Below are 15,369 nucleotides of genomic sequence, written 5' to 3' on the forward strand. Positions count from 1 at the left end.
TGTACTTTTCCATGTTAAGCAAGACTTGGAGGAAGCCCTGATGATGGCAAGAGTGCAGATGGGCTCTAGCCAGGGGAATTCTTTCTCCAGAAGTGACAAGTGGATGATCCAATTTGTCCTCCTCCAGTGCTTTCCAGCATTGCAGGTGCCAGTCTTCAGCCAATGCAGTTCATTCCACCTGATATCAAGACATTTTTGGAGGCACTGGATACTGGAAAGGCTGTGGGCCCCTGACAGCATTCTGGCCTAAGTACTAAAGACCGTGTTCCAGAACTTGCCATGCCCTTAACCAAGTTGTTCTAGTACAGTTACAATATTAATATCAACAACAATATAGAAAATTGCCCAGGTATATGCAAATTTCTGCATTGTGTTATTACTTGCATTAATTTTATTTTGCCCCTGTCTCCAATCCGCTATCAATTTCCTCAGGATTTCTGGCAAACTATCTTCCTTTTGTTTTGCTTTAAATACTGAGGAACAAGAATTATTCAACATGTCTGCCATTTCTTATAGGCATTGACATTTTCCTGACTTTCGGTCTTCAGTGGGCTAACATTGCTCATGAGTACACATTTTCCTTTTGTGTATCTATAAGATTTCTTCTTATTGAGTTTGATATGCCTGTCATAATCCCTTTTAGTAGCTCTTATAAACTGCTTTGTGTCCTTTTGCTTGTCTTCATATCTTTCCTCTTTGGCAGGTTATTTGTTTTTTTAATTCTTGTAAGCACTTTCTTTTAGTTTTATGCTGGTTTTTATCTCTTTTAGTTGTGCATGGCTGTTTTTTTTTCCCTGTGAAGTGGAGGCTTTCTTGCCTCAGATATAAACTGTTCTGTATGAAGTTAATATTTCTTTAAATGCCCTCCAATGTTCTTCAGCTATTTTACCTGCTCGCAGATTTCCCAGTTTACTGTAGGTAGACTCTATCACATAAAATTATAGAAGCTCTGCGGTATGGAAGCAGGCCAGTCAACCCATCGAATCCACGCTGACTCTCCGAAGAGGATCCCACCCAAATCCACCACCACATCCTCTCCCTGTAACTCTGCATTTCCCATGGTTAATCCACCTTGCCCACACATACCTGAACACTATGGACAATTTAGCAAGGCCAATCCACTTAACCTGTATATCTTTGGATTGTGAGAGGAAACCAGAGCATCTGAGGAAACCCACGCAGGTACAAGGAGAATATGCAAACTCCACACAGACTTTCGCCTGAGGGTAGAATCGAACTTTGAGTAGTGCTTAGCAGTGCCATCCACTGAGCCATTGCTAAACCCATCTCGTTAAAGTCACTCTTACCTAAATTTAGAATTCTAGCTGATGCTTGCTATTTGCTTTCAAACACTAAATGAACTCAATCATATTATGGTCATTATTTGATGAATGTTCATGCACAATTAGGTTACTAATGAAAATGCCTCATTACTAAATCCTATATTGCTCATATCCTTATTGTATCCAGGAAACATTGCTGTAGGAGAGTGTACTAGACACTCCGGAAATTCACTTCCTTCCTGTCAGATGTTTATCTGCTTCTCCCAATCTGTGTTAACGTTAAAATCCTCCACTAATATTATTCTGTCTTTGCTATACACTTGCCTACTTTCTGCATTTATGCGATCTAGTACTTCAGAGTTGTTATCATGGGTCCTATATGCAGCAGCTATTAGTTTTAGATCCTTTACGGTTCCTCAGTTCCAACCTATATGGTCTCCAATGGATGTTTTCCCTTCATTATATCTTCCCTTACTGTTGAAGTTATTTTGCTTCTCATCAGTAAGGCTACCCCACTACCTCTGCCATTTTCCCTATCAGTCCTGTGAACCTTATGACCAGATATATGTAGTTCCCAGTTCCGACTATTGTGCGACCATATCTTAGTAATGGCATTGCTTTGTCCACCTGTTTATTATTTCATCTGTTCTGGTTTAATCAGATTTCCTTCCATGCCTGAAGTAGGATTCCTGGTTGATTCTTTATTCTCTGTCCTGTTACTTGTTGTTACTGTTACTTGACTTCCCCTGAGGTAACATTGGAATGAAATAGAATGGAACATAACATGGTATATGGTAAAGACTAGAAAAGTTTGAAAAAAATTGAGATCTGCCATTAGCAGGCCAATAGAAATTTGTCATTCTAGTTTTCTTTCTCTTCTGCCTTTCACCATTGATTATGGCGAAGCAGGATAGACTGACAACTGAACAATGCAGGTAGATGGGATGGAGAAGTTAAATACTCTAAGAAACAGTTTTAGAGGAATGTAGAGAATGTATAAAAGTGGACTGTGGTGTTGGATAGAAAACTGTTGACATTTGAATGTTTTCTACGTTATGTGGATTCCGCACAGAGGACATGTAATTCGTGACTGCGTAATTTGGAACCTGTGCTTAATTTAACTCTTGACAGAGCCTAAACATGAAGAGTATTCTGTCTTCAATTGTAGGTAACGCACTGGTCCTTAAAAAGAAAAAAAAGGACAAATCACTGTGTGGTGTGACAAGGAGTTTCATAGAACAGCAAGGACCCAGATTCAGTCTTTATAGTTATATGATCTCAGTGGTGCTTAGTTAATTGCATATTCAGGCCTTTGTTGCCTTGGGAAATTGCAGGTTGATTTTTTTTTTAGGAATCTTTTCTCACTGGAGTAAAAATACTTTGTTTGTTCAGAATGACATTGTTAATACAGATGAAATCAAAGACATCTGCTAATCTAGACAGATATGTTTCTACTACAGCATTAAATTGCTTACAGGTAGTATTTGCAAAGTTTATATTCTAGCAAGTCTTTTATGGGGAGAATAAAATGTTTTCATTCACTCATGGAACGTGGGCATTGTTGGCTGGTGTGGCATTTATTGCCTGCCCTTAGTTGCCTTGAAGGTGGTGAGCTGCCTTCTAATGCAGACATAATTGGTTGAATGGCTTTCACCTAAACTGTAATAATTCTGAGACTCTAATGATAGGAAAATGGATCCAACTTAGTCTTTAAATAGAAGTTGCAGCTAAATGTCTTGTCTACCCTTTTTTAAGCAGCTAACAGAAATTGTGAGCTCTACCCTTTTAGCTTTTATGTTTAGCTTTTCTATGCAGTTTTTAAATAAGATTATGTATTTGACTGTGAGATTTTTGAACTGTGGAATATGTAAAAAAGATCTATCTAAAGGAAGTTGCAATGTGGTGTACTGACTGCACTGCTGTCAAAATAAGCAATGAACACAGCAGTTAAAAGTGCATCTACAGCATCAAGTATTGTGGCACAGATGTGGATGATTTGTAGTCCTCCCAGATGCACTGGGAATGGATATTGGATGAGATGAATCAGTGGAAGATCAGTGGATAATTGTAGAAGCAATTGGAAGCTCATGCTTTCAGTTTCGACAGTCAACTGCTTATCTAAAATAAGGGTGACATCTGCTTGGAGCATGTAACTTAGGAACTGGTAAAACAGGGAAATGATGGATCATTTAAACTAATATCTTGATTCAGTCTTCAAAGCGGGGGACATTATAATTGTCCAAAAATCTTTAGATAAACAAGGTAAAATGGGCAGAAAGGTCTTGCAGCAGTCTAAAGAACAAAGTATTTGACAAGCTAATTGGACTAAAAGCAGACATGTCATCGGGATTTGATGGCCTACACCCAAGAGTTTTTAAAGGTGGCTGCAGAAGTAATGGAGATACTGTTTGAAATATTCCTGAACTCACTGGATTCTAGCAGATTGGAAACAACTAATGTGAAGACCCTGCTCAAGTAGAGAGGAAGACACAAAACAGGAATCTGAAAATGAGTTGACCTAACATCAGTTGTTAGGAAAATGCTAGAGGCTATAATTAATTTAAAGAAGCTTAATGCTAGCAGAGTCAACATAGTTTTTAAATTTGCGAGAGTTCTTTTGAAGATATAAGAAGCAGAGGTAATAAAGAAAAACTGTTCAGATGTAGTGTATTTGGAATTACAAAAAGCATTTGATACAGTGCCATACTGAAGTTTATTGCACAAGATTAGAGCTTGCAGTTTTCGGATAATGTAGGATTTAGGATCGATTAGAACACAGAAAATGGAGAGTCAGGATTAATAGGCCTTTTACAAATTGGTAGTATGTAACAAATGGAGAGTCACAAGCAACAGTCCTAAGCCTCAATTATTTACAATCTATATTAATGACTTGGAGGAGGGTTAAGTATAATGTATCTAAATTTGTTCACTGTGCAAAAATAGGCAGGAAGGCATGTTATGATGAGAACATAATGAATACGCAAAAAGATATAGATGGGTTGAGTGAGTGGGCAAAAACATGGCAAATAGAATTTAATGTAGCAAAGTGAGAGGTAATGCACTTAAACCAAAGGCAGATTATTATTTAAATGTAGTGTCCAAAAAGTGCAGTGCAGAGGGATATAAGAGTTTTTGTGAATGAAACAAAGCATGCTGATGCAGAAAGTATTAAAGATGATAAAATTGAATTGTTGCCTTTATTGCTAGGAAGTTGAAAGTAGGGAAGCCTTGTTATAATTGTACAGGGTATGGTGAGGCCACACCTGGAGTACAGTGTCCAATTTTTACCCCTGTATTTATGAAAGGATATACTGGCATTGGAGGAAATTCAAAAGAGATTCACAGAGGTAATTCCTGTGATGATGAGTTGACTTATCAAGATTTATTTCTATTCACTTGTTGGAAGTGGGCATCACTGGCTGGCAAGCATTTATTGCCTGACCTAAGGTTCCCTTGAGAAGATGGTGGTGAGCTGCCTTCTTGAACTGTAGACCACATGTTAATCAACTTGGCTAAAGAAGGTTGGGTCTTTATTCATTATAATTCAGAAGAATGCAAGGTGATCTTATTGAAACATACAATTTTGAGGGCTCCTTAGAGTCACTGGATCATACAGCACAGAAACAGACCCTTGGGTCCAACCAGTCCATGCCGAACATAATCCCACAGATGTTGTGAAGGTGTTTGTACCAGTAAGGGAATGTTAAATTGGGGGCTAAGATGACAAAGTAAGGGAACGCTCATGTAAAGCTGAGACATGAAGCCATTTCTTCTTTCAGAAAGTAAAGACTATCTGAAGTTCTGTACCCCAGAGAGTTATAGATGCTGGATGTAGGTTTGCTCGCTGAGCTGAAAGGTTCATTTTCAGATGTTTCATCACCATACTAGGTAACATCTTCAGTGAGCCTCTGGACGAAGCCCTGCTGATGATTCCTGCTTTCTATTTATATGTTTGTGTTTCTTTGGATTGGTGATGTCATTTCCTGTTCTTTTTTTCATGGGGTTGTAAATAGGGTCCAAGTCAATGTGTTTGTTGATAGAGTTCCGGTTGGAATGCGATGCTTCTAGGAATTCTCGTGCATGTCTCTGTTTGGCTTGTCTTAGAATGGATGTGTTGTCCCAGTTGAAGTGGTGTCCTTCCTTATCTATGTAAGGATACTAGTGAGAGAGGGTCGTGTCATTTTGCGGCTAGTTGATGCTCATGTATCCTGGTGGCTAGTTTTCTGCCTGTTTGTCCAATGTAGTGTTTGTTACAGTTCTTGCATGGTATTTTGCCTGTTGTCTGTATAGGGTCTTTCAAGTTCGTTAGCTGCTGTTTTCATGTGTTGGTGGGTTATCATGATGCCAAGGGGTCTGAGTAGTTTGGCAGTCATTTCTGATATGTCTTTGATGTAGAGGAGAGTGGCTCGGGTTTCTGGACGCCTTTTGTCTGCTTGTTTGGGTTTGTTGCTGAGAAATCTTTGGACTGTGTTCATCGGGTACCCATTCTTTTTTAATACACTGAAGGTGATTTTCCTCTGCTCTGCGTGTTCTTCTGTGCTGGTGGCTCATTAGAATAGTGTTCTGATGCAGTCTCATTTGTGGATGTTGGGATGATTGCTTCTGTCCTTCAATATTTGGTCCGTATATGTTGTTTTCCTGGAGACACTGGTTTGAAGATCCCCATTATCTGTTCGCTCTATTGTGACATCTAGGAATGGCAGTTTGTTGTTGTTTTCCTCCTCTTTAGTGAATTTGATGCCAGTAGGGGTATTATTTATGGTCTTGAAGATTTCCTCTAATTTGTTTTGTTTAGTGATGACAAAGGTGTCATCCACGTAGCGGACCCAAAGTTTGGGTTGGATGGTTGGCAGAGCTGTTTGTTCAAGTCTCTGCATTACTGCCTCTGCTAAGAACTCTGATATCGGAGATCCCATGGGTATTCCGTTGGTTTGTCGGTGGGTTTTGTTGTTGAAGGTGAAGTGTGTGGTAAGGCATAGGTCCACTAGCTTGATGATACTGTCCTTGCTGATGAAGTTTATGGTGTTTGGTGTATGTGTCTTTGGGTCTTCTGATAGTGTAGTCAGTATTTCCTTGGCCACATTGGATGTGAACAGGGCTGTTATACCAAAGGAGACCATTATTTCATCCTCTTTTATCTTAATGTCTTTACTCCTCAGGAATTCTTGTGTGGAGTGGATGGAGTGACGTGAGTCTTCTACTAAGTGTTTTAGTCTTTGGTCCGGCTCCTTGGCCAATCTGTAAGTTGGTGTTTCTGGTAGCCAGACTATGGGTCTGAGAGGAGGCTCCTGGTTTGTGAATTTTGGGTAATCCGTAGAAGCGTGGTGTGTTGGATCCGTCTGGTTTCATCTTTTGGAAGTTGGTCTTATTTATTGATGCTAGATCACTCAAACTATTTAAAGAGGTACATTTTCCTTTATTAGTCAGTACATTAAGTGTAGAAGTTTAGAGGTTATGTTGTGGCTGTACAGGACATTGGTTCAGCCACTTTGGAATACCACATTCAATTCTGGTTTCCATGCTATGAGAAGAATATTGTGAAACCTGAAAGGGTGCAGAAAAAGATGTTGCCAGGGTTGGAGGATTTGAGTGATTAGGGGAGGCTGAATAGGCAGGGGCTATCCACCTGGAGCATTGGAGGTAGAAGGGTGACCTTGCAGAGGTTTATAAAATGACGAGGGGCATGGATAGGATAAATACATAAGGTCTTTTCCTCAGGGTTGGAGAGTCCAAAACTAGAGGGCTTAAGTTTTTAAGGTGAGAGGAGAAAGATTTAAAAGGGACTTAAGGGGCAACATTTTCACACAGGTGGTGGTATGTGTTTGGAATTAGCTGTCAGAGGATGTGGTGGAAGCTGGTACAATTGCAGCATTTAAAAGGCATCTGAATGAATATATGAATAGGGAGTTAAAAATCACACAACACCAGGTTATAGTCCAACAGGTTTAATTGGAAGCACACTAGCTTTTGGAGCATCCCTCCTTCATCAGGTGGTAGTCCTCCTGATGAAGGAGCAACGCTCCGAAAGCTAGTGTGCTTCCAATTAAACCTGTTAGACTATAACCTGGTGTTGTGTGATTTTTAACTTTCTACACCCCAGTCCAGCACCGGCACCTCCAAATCATGAATAGGAAGGGTTTGGAGGGATACAGACCCAGTGCTGGGGAATGGGACTAGATGAATTTAGGATATCTAATTGGCGTGGAAGAGTTGGACCGACGGGCCTGTGTCATGCTGTACATCTCTATACATATGAAGGATTAAGATGTCTCTGTGAATATGCTATGGATGCGCATAATTTTAACCTGAGAATTCAACACTTGTAATATACTATTACTTTAAAGCATCTGAGACCAACGTGAAATCCCTGACAAGTAAGTAATAAATACCACTGTTTGTTTCATATGATACTCAGAATTGTAAAGTTGACTGCTGTGTTTTTTATTTTCCTTTTGTAGGTTCTGAACTTGCCTTTCCTCCTGCTGCCTATGATTGTTCAGTCTGCAGTAAAACCTTTCAAATTCTTTACAAAAATGAAGAGATCATGGTGAATGATGTGCTACTCCTCAAAGTTAAAATGTTACTTGATGAAAAAAAGGTAAAAAAGAATTTAACTCCAGATTCTATTTGAATATTTTTGGTAATTATCTTAAATTAACCCATTAATATAAAATAAAATAGAGATATTGTAAACTTGATTTATGCTACCTGACAATAGCAACAACTTGTATTTACCTAATCCCTTTAATATTGAATATCATCCCAAGGAGCTTCTTGGAAACCAAATGAAAAGATTTGATGAGAGTGCCTAACACCTTGGTCATGCACTTGATTTTCAATTTAAAATGTTTTGAAGAGGACACATTGGACAGCATAGACCTGGATGGACAAAATCCTTGTCATAGAATTATAGAGTCATAGAGGTGTACAGCATGGAAATAGACCCTTCGGTCCAACCTGTCCATGCCGACTAGATATCCCAACCTAATCTAGTCCCACCTGCCAGCACCCGGCCCATATCCCTCCAAACCCTTCCTAATGATATACCCATCCAAATGGCTCTTAAATATTGCAATTGTACCAGCCTCCACCACTTCCTCTGGCAGCTCATTCCATAACGTACCACCCTCTGTATGAAAAAGTTGCTCCTTAGGTCTCTTTTATATCTTGCCCCTCTCACCCTAAACCTATGCCCTCTAGTCTGGACTCCCCGACCCCAGGGAAAGGACTTTGCCTATTTACCCTATCCATGCCGTTCATAATTTTGTAAACCTCTATAAGGTCACCCTTCAGCCTCTGACGCTGCAGGGAAAACAACCCCAGCCTATTCAACCTCTCCCTATAGCTCAAATCCTCCAACCCTGGCAACATACTTGTAAATCTTTTCTGAACCCTTTCAAGTTTCACAACATCTTTCCGATAGGAAGGAGACCAGAATTGCATGCAATATTCCAACAGCGGCCTAACCAATGTCCTGTACAGCCGCAACATGACCTCCCAACTCCTGTACTCAGTACTCTCACCAATAAAGGAAAACATACCAAACGCCTTCTTCACTATCCTATCTAGGAGCTATGAACCTGCACTCCAAGGTCTCTTTGTTCAGCAATACTCCCTAGGACCTTACCGTTAAGTGTATAAATCCTGCTAAGATTTGCTTTCCCAAAATGCAGCACCTCACATTTATCTGAATTAAACTCCATCTGCCACTTCTGTGCCCATTGGCCCATCTGGTCAAATACGTGTTGGTAACCTGAGGTAACCCTCTTCGCTGTCCACTAACACCTCCAATTTTGCAAATGTATTTACTGTACCTGTTATGCTCGCATCCAAATCATTTATATAAATGACAAAAAGAGGATCCAGCACCGATCCTTGTGGCACTCCACTGGTCACAGGCCTCCATTCTAAAAAAACAACCCTCCACCACCACCCTCTGTCTTCTATCTTTGAGCCAGTTCTGTATCCAAATGGCTAGTTTGTCCTGTATTCCATGAGATCTATGAAGAGAAAATGAGGTCTGCAGATGCTGGAGATCAGAGATGGAAATGTGTTGCTGGAGAAGCGCAGCAGGTCAGGCAGCATCTAGGGAACAGGAGAATCGACGTTTCGGGCATTAGCCCTTCTTCAGGAATGAGGAAAGTTTGTCCAGCAGGCTAAGATAAAAGATAGGGAGGAGGGACTTGGGGGAGGGGCGTCGGAAATGTGATAGGTGGAAAAAGGTCAAGGTGAGGGTGATAGGACAGATTGGGGTGGGGGCGGAGAGGTCGGGAAGAAGATTGCAGGTTAGGGAGGCGGTGCTGAATTTGATGGATTTGACTGAGACAGGCTGGGGGGAGGGGAAATGAGGAAACTGGTGAAATCCGAGTTCATCCCTTGTGGTTGGAGGGTTCCTAGCCGGAAGATGAAGCGTTCTTCCTCCAACCGTTGTTTCGCTGTGGTCTGACGATGGAGGAGTCCAAAGACCTGCATATCCTTGGTGGAGTGGGAGGGGGAATTGAAATGTTGAGCTACAGGGTGGTTGGGTTGGTTGGTCCGGGTGTCCCAGAAGTGTTCTCTGAAACGCTCCGCAAGTAGGCGGCCTGTCTCCCCAATATAGAGGAGGCCACATCGGGTACAGAGGATGCAATAGATGATATGTGTGGAGGTGCAGGTGAATCTGTGGCGGATATGGAAGTTTCCTTTGGGGCCTTGGAGGGAGGTGAGAGGGGAGGTGTGGGCGCAAGTCTTGCACCTCCTGCGGTTGCAGGGGAAGGTGCCGGGAGTGAAGGTTGGGTTGGTGGGGGGTGTGGATCTGACGAGGGAGTCACGGAGGGAGTGGTCTTTACGGAATGCTGATAGGGGAGGGGAGGGAAATATATCCTTGGTGGTGGGGTCCGTTTGGAGGTGGCGGAAATGACGGCGGATGATGCGCTGTACATGGAGGTTAGTGGGGTGGTAGGTGAGGACCAGTGGGGTTCTGTCCTGGTGGCGGTTGGAGGGGCGGGGTTCAAGGGCGGAGGATCAGGAAGTGGAAGAGATGCGGTGGAGGGCATCGTCGATCACGTCGGGCGGGAAATTGCGGTCCTTGAAGAAGGAGGCCATCTGGGATGTGCGTTTTTGGAACTGGTCCTCCTGGGAACAGATGCGGCGGAGTCGAAGGAATTGGGAGAATGGGATGGCGTTTTTGGGGTCCCAAAAACGCCATCCCATTGGGGTTAAGGTCCCCAACGCCTTATTTTCACCATGGACATCCAGTCCCTGTACACCTCCATCCCCCATCACGAAGGACTCAAAGCCCTCCGCTTCTTCCTTTCCCGCCGTACCGACCAGTACCCTTCCACTGACATCCTCCTTCGACTGACTGAACTGGTCCTCACCCTGAACAACTTCTCTTTCCAATCCTCCCACTTCCTCCAAACGAAAGGAGTAGCCATGGGCACCCGCATGGGCCCCAGCTATGCCTGCCTCTTCGTAGGATATGTGGAACAATCCATCTTCTGCAACTACACTGGCCCCACCCCCCACCTTTTCCTCCGCTACATCGATGACTGTATCGGCGCCGCCTCGTGCTCCCACGAGGAGGTGGAACAGTTCATCCACTTCACCAACACCTTCCACCCCGACCTCAAATTCACCTGGACAGTCTCAGATTCCTCCCTCCCCTTCCTCGACCTTTCTATTTCCATCTCAGGCGACCGAATCAACACGGACATCTACTACAAACCGACCGACTCCCACAGCTACCTGGACTACACCTCCTCTCATTCTGCCCCCTGCAAAAACGCCATCCCATTCTCCCAATTCCTTCGACTCCGCCGCATCTGCTCCCAGGAGGACCAGTTCCAAAAACGCACATCCCAGATGGCCTCCTTCTTCAAGGACCGCAATTTCCCGCCCGACGTGATCGACGATGCCCTCCACCGCATCTCTTCCACTTCCCGATCCTCCGCCCTTGAACCCCGCCCCTCCAACCACCACCAGGACAGAACCCCACTGGTCCTCACCTACCACCCCACTAACCTCCATGTACAGCGCATCATCCGCCGTCATTTCCGCTACCTCCAAATGGACCCCACCACCAAGGATATATTTCCCTCCCCTCCCCTATCAGCATTCTGTAAAGACCACTCCCTCCGTGACTCCCTCGTCAGATCCACACCCCCCACCAACCCAACCTCCACTCCCGGCACCTTCCCCTGCAACCGCAGGAGGTGCAAGACTTGCGCCCACACCTCCCCTCTCACCTCCCTCCAAGGCCCCAAAGGAAACTTCCATATCCGCCACAGATTCACCTGTACCTCCACACATATCATCTATTGCATCCTCTGTACCCGATGTGGCCTCCTCTATATTGGGGAGACAGGCCGCCTACTTGCGGAGCGTTTCAGAGAACACCTCTGGGACACCCGGACCAACCAACCCAACCACCCTGTAGCTCAACATTTCAATTCCCCCTCCCACTCCACCAAGGATATGCAGGTCTTTGGACTCCTCCATTGTCAGACCACAGCGAAACGACGGTTGGAGGAAGAACGCCTCATCTTCCGGCTAGGAACCCTCCAACCACAAGGGATGAACTCTGATTTCACCAGTTTCCTCATTTCCCCTCCCCCCAGCCTGTCTCAGTCAAATCCATCAAATTCAGCACCGCCTCCCTAACCTGCAATCTTCTTCCCGACCTCTCCGCCCCCACCCCAATCTGTCCTATCACCCTCACCTTGACCTTTTTCCACCTATCACATTTCCGACGCCCCTCCCCCAAGTCCCTCCTCCCTATCTTTTATCTTAGCCTGCTGGACAAACTTTCCTCATTCCTGAAGAAGGGCTAATGCCCGAAACGTCGATTCTCCTGTTCCCTAGATGCTGCCTGACCTGCTGCGCTTCTCCAGCAACACATTTCCATCTTCCATGAGATCTAACCTTGCCAATCAGTCTCCCATGGGGAAACTTGTTGAACGCCTTACTGAAGTCCATATAGATCACATCTACCGTTCTGCCCTCATCAATCCTCTTTGTTACTTCTTCATAAACTCAATCAAGTTTGTGAGACATGACGTCCCATGCACAAAGCCATGTTGACTATCGCTAGTCAGTCCTTGCCTTTCCAAATAAATGAACATTTGATATCAAGAAGCAGTTGGAGGCACTGAATACTGCAAAGGCTATGAGCCCTGACAACATTCTGGCAATAGTACTGAGGATTGGTGCTCCAAAACTTGCCACTCATCTAGCCAAGCTGTTCCAGTACAGTTACAACTCTGGCATCTACTTGACAATGTGGAAAATTGCCCAAGTATGTCCTGTACATAAAAAACAGGATAAATCCAATCTAGCCAATTATTGCTCTATCAGTCTACCCTTGATCATCAGTAAAATGATAGAATGTGTCATCAACAGTGCTATGAAGCAGCACCTGCTCAGCAGTAACCCACACAGTGATGCCTAGCTTGTGTTCTGTCAGGGCCAGTCAGTTCCCGACCTCATTACATCCTTGATTCAAACATGGATAAAAAACCTGAATTCCAGAAATGAGGTAAGAGTGACAACCCTTAACATTGAGGCTTCATTTGACTGAGTGTGGCATTAGGAGTTCTAGCAAAACAAATAAATGGGTATCGGGGCGACCCTCCACTACAGAGTTATACCTGACACATCGGAAGATAGTCATGGTTGTTGGAGGTCAGTCATCTCATCTCTAGGATATCTCTGCAGGAATTCCTCAGGGTAGTGTCTTAGTCCCAACCATCTTCAGCTGCTTCATCAATGACCATATCTCCATTGTAAGGTCAGAAGTGGGGATGTTCGCTGATGATTCCATAATGTTGTTGTTGTTGGGGTTGTTTTCATTGGAGAAAAGAAGATTTAGGGGTGACTTGATAGAGGTGTACAAGATGATTAGGGGTTTAGATAGGGTCGACAGTGAGAATCTTTTTCCACGTATGGAGTCAGCTATTACAAGGGGGCATAGCTTTAAATTAAGGGGGGGTAGGTATAGGACAGATGTTAGGGGTAGGTTCTTTACTCAGCGAGTCGTGAGTTCCAGTAGCAGTGGTGGACTCTCCCTCATTATGGGCATTTAAGCGGGCATTGGATAGGCATATGGAGGATAGTGGGCTAGTGTAGGTTAGGTGGGCTTGGATCGGCGCAACATCGAGGGCCGAAGGGCCTGTACTGCGCTGTATTCTTCTATGTTCTATGTTCTATGTTCAGCACCATTCACACCTCCTCAGATACTGAAGCAATCCATGTTCAAATGCAATAAGAACTGGACAATATCCAGGCTTGGGCTGACAAGTGGGAAGTAACATTTGCACCACATAAATGCCAGGCTATGACCATCATCAACAAGAGACAATCTAACCACTGCACCTTGACATTAAATGATGTTACCATCACTGAATCCTCCACTATCAACATCCTGGGAGTTATCATTGATCAGAAACTTAAATGGACTTACCACATAAATGCAGGGGCTGTAACATCATGTCAGAGGTTAGGAATAACTCACCACCTGACTCCCAAAAGCCTGCACAGGTCAGGAGTGTGATGGAATACCCTTCACTTGCCCCAACACTACTCAAGAAGCTTGCCACTCTTAGTGGTGAACATTGAAATCCCCAACCCAGTGTACACAAAATGTGTCATCCTCAGTGCTACCTCTCAGTCTTGTGAGATAGTGTTATGAGATATTGTGTTATAGGTTATCTTTATGAACTCACTCACCAGCACACTATATTTTACTACATTTTTTCACCTTATCAGCCCTTGCTAGAAGCAATGTTTACCTCTGAATTAACGTAGCATACAGAACAATACCATCCCCATGAATTATCCACAAAACATTATAAGATTAATCAACCCTTACCAACCATCTCCTGGACCTGAATAGAGTCCCCACTTAGTAAGTACTTTTAAATACCTATTAACCGGGCCATTATCCCTTTAACTGACAAAACAGCACTTCCATGAAATTGTGTGAATGAATGAAACTCATACCGGCAACTAGTAAACAAATTTCACAACCCGAATGTAGTAATCAGTTTAATATCCTTAATTCTTTTATTAAGTACAGGTACAATTTCTAATTTACTTAGAGCATATAGGCCTAGTGTTTTTACTAAGTTAAAATAGAATAAGGACTAGCACCACCTAATTATGCAAGCAAAACTGGACACACAATCTTAATCCTATCAGAGGTAGCAGCCAGCATTTAGCATGTTTCAACCCCTTTCATGTTCCCAGGACAGAAGCCTTCCAAACCTTTGTGTACTATAGATAAGAGTCTAACACAATAGTAATGGAATTTTAATATATGTAAGAACTTGCCCCCCATCCCCTCTTGCCCCCCTCGCACACCCCTCCCTCACTGCCCCTCTCTAGCCACCCTCCCCTCCCTCAAACTCCTTGGCCTCGCCTCACCCCAATCACCCACCTCCCTGCCACTCAACCTCCTTGCCCCCACCACCTCACCCCCTCCCTCACTCTCATGCCCCTCTCTCGCGACCCCCTCTCTCGCGACCCCCCCTCTCTCTCGCGCCCCCCTCTCTCTCTTGCGCCCCCCCCCCTCTCTCTTGCGCCCCCCCCCCCTCTCTCTCTGTTAAAAGTTGAAATAAGATGTGGTGTGCAAAGAAGAAAAAAAGAGTTTTCTAGGGCCACAATATGATTGGATAATAGCAGCCACACTGTCAGTGAAGTGGTTTCTGAAGGGAAAATGCTGCTAAAAATCATACAGTGTGGAGGCTTCAGTAAATGCAAATTGCCATATTTGAATAAAGTTTCAATCAAGTGATCTCTGTGCCATCAGTCATTCCAGGCTTGTGGATGGAATTTAGTTTAGTAAATATCTACTGTCTGAGGTGAGTATAAACAGTATAGCTGAGGGAAAATCATTTTTGATCATGCAATATTTACCATATTTTATTGTTAGTGGTGTAACTATTATTAATATGAGTATAATTCTGTATTTTAGTAAGAAGTTAAATTAATAAAAAGAAGCACAATTGATATCCAGTTAAAGCTTTGCTCATTTTTGTAAATCATAATGTTTGTCACATTGAAAGTGGTTTGAGTTAAGGAAGTCAAAATAAACTTTGATTTTATATCT

General features: G+C 43.4%; 1 protein-coding gene across 4 annotated transcripts in view; it reads left to right on the top strand.

Annotated features, from left to right (window-relative positions):
• fam135a (family with sequence similarity 135 member A) overlaps nt 1-15,369 on the top strand; it is a 318,933-nt gene that overhangs the window by 115,259 nt on the left and 188,305 nt on the right. For all 4 annotated transcript variants that reach the window (XM_043681723.2, XM_043681738.2, XM_043681746.2 and 1 more), the window contains one exon: nt 7,742-7,881. In XM_043681723.2, the coding sequence (XP_043537658.2) occupies nt 7,742-7,881 (140 nt within the window). The remainder of the gene's footprint in view (nt 1-7,741; nt 7,882-15,369) is intronic.

This window comes from Chiloscyllium plagiosum, unplaced genomic scaffold, assembly GCF_037043375.1.
Source record: "Chiloscyllium plagiosum isolate Xiang-an unplaced genomic scaffold, Cpla_swu_hap1 HiC_scaffold_3, whole genome shotgun sequence".
NCBI lineage: Eukaryota > Metazoa > Chordata > Chondrichthyes > Orectolobiformes > Hemiscylliidae > Chiloscyllium > Chiloscyllium plagiosum.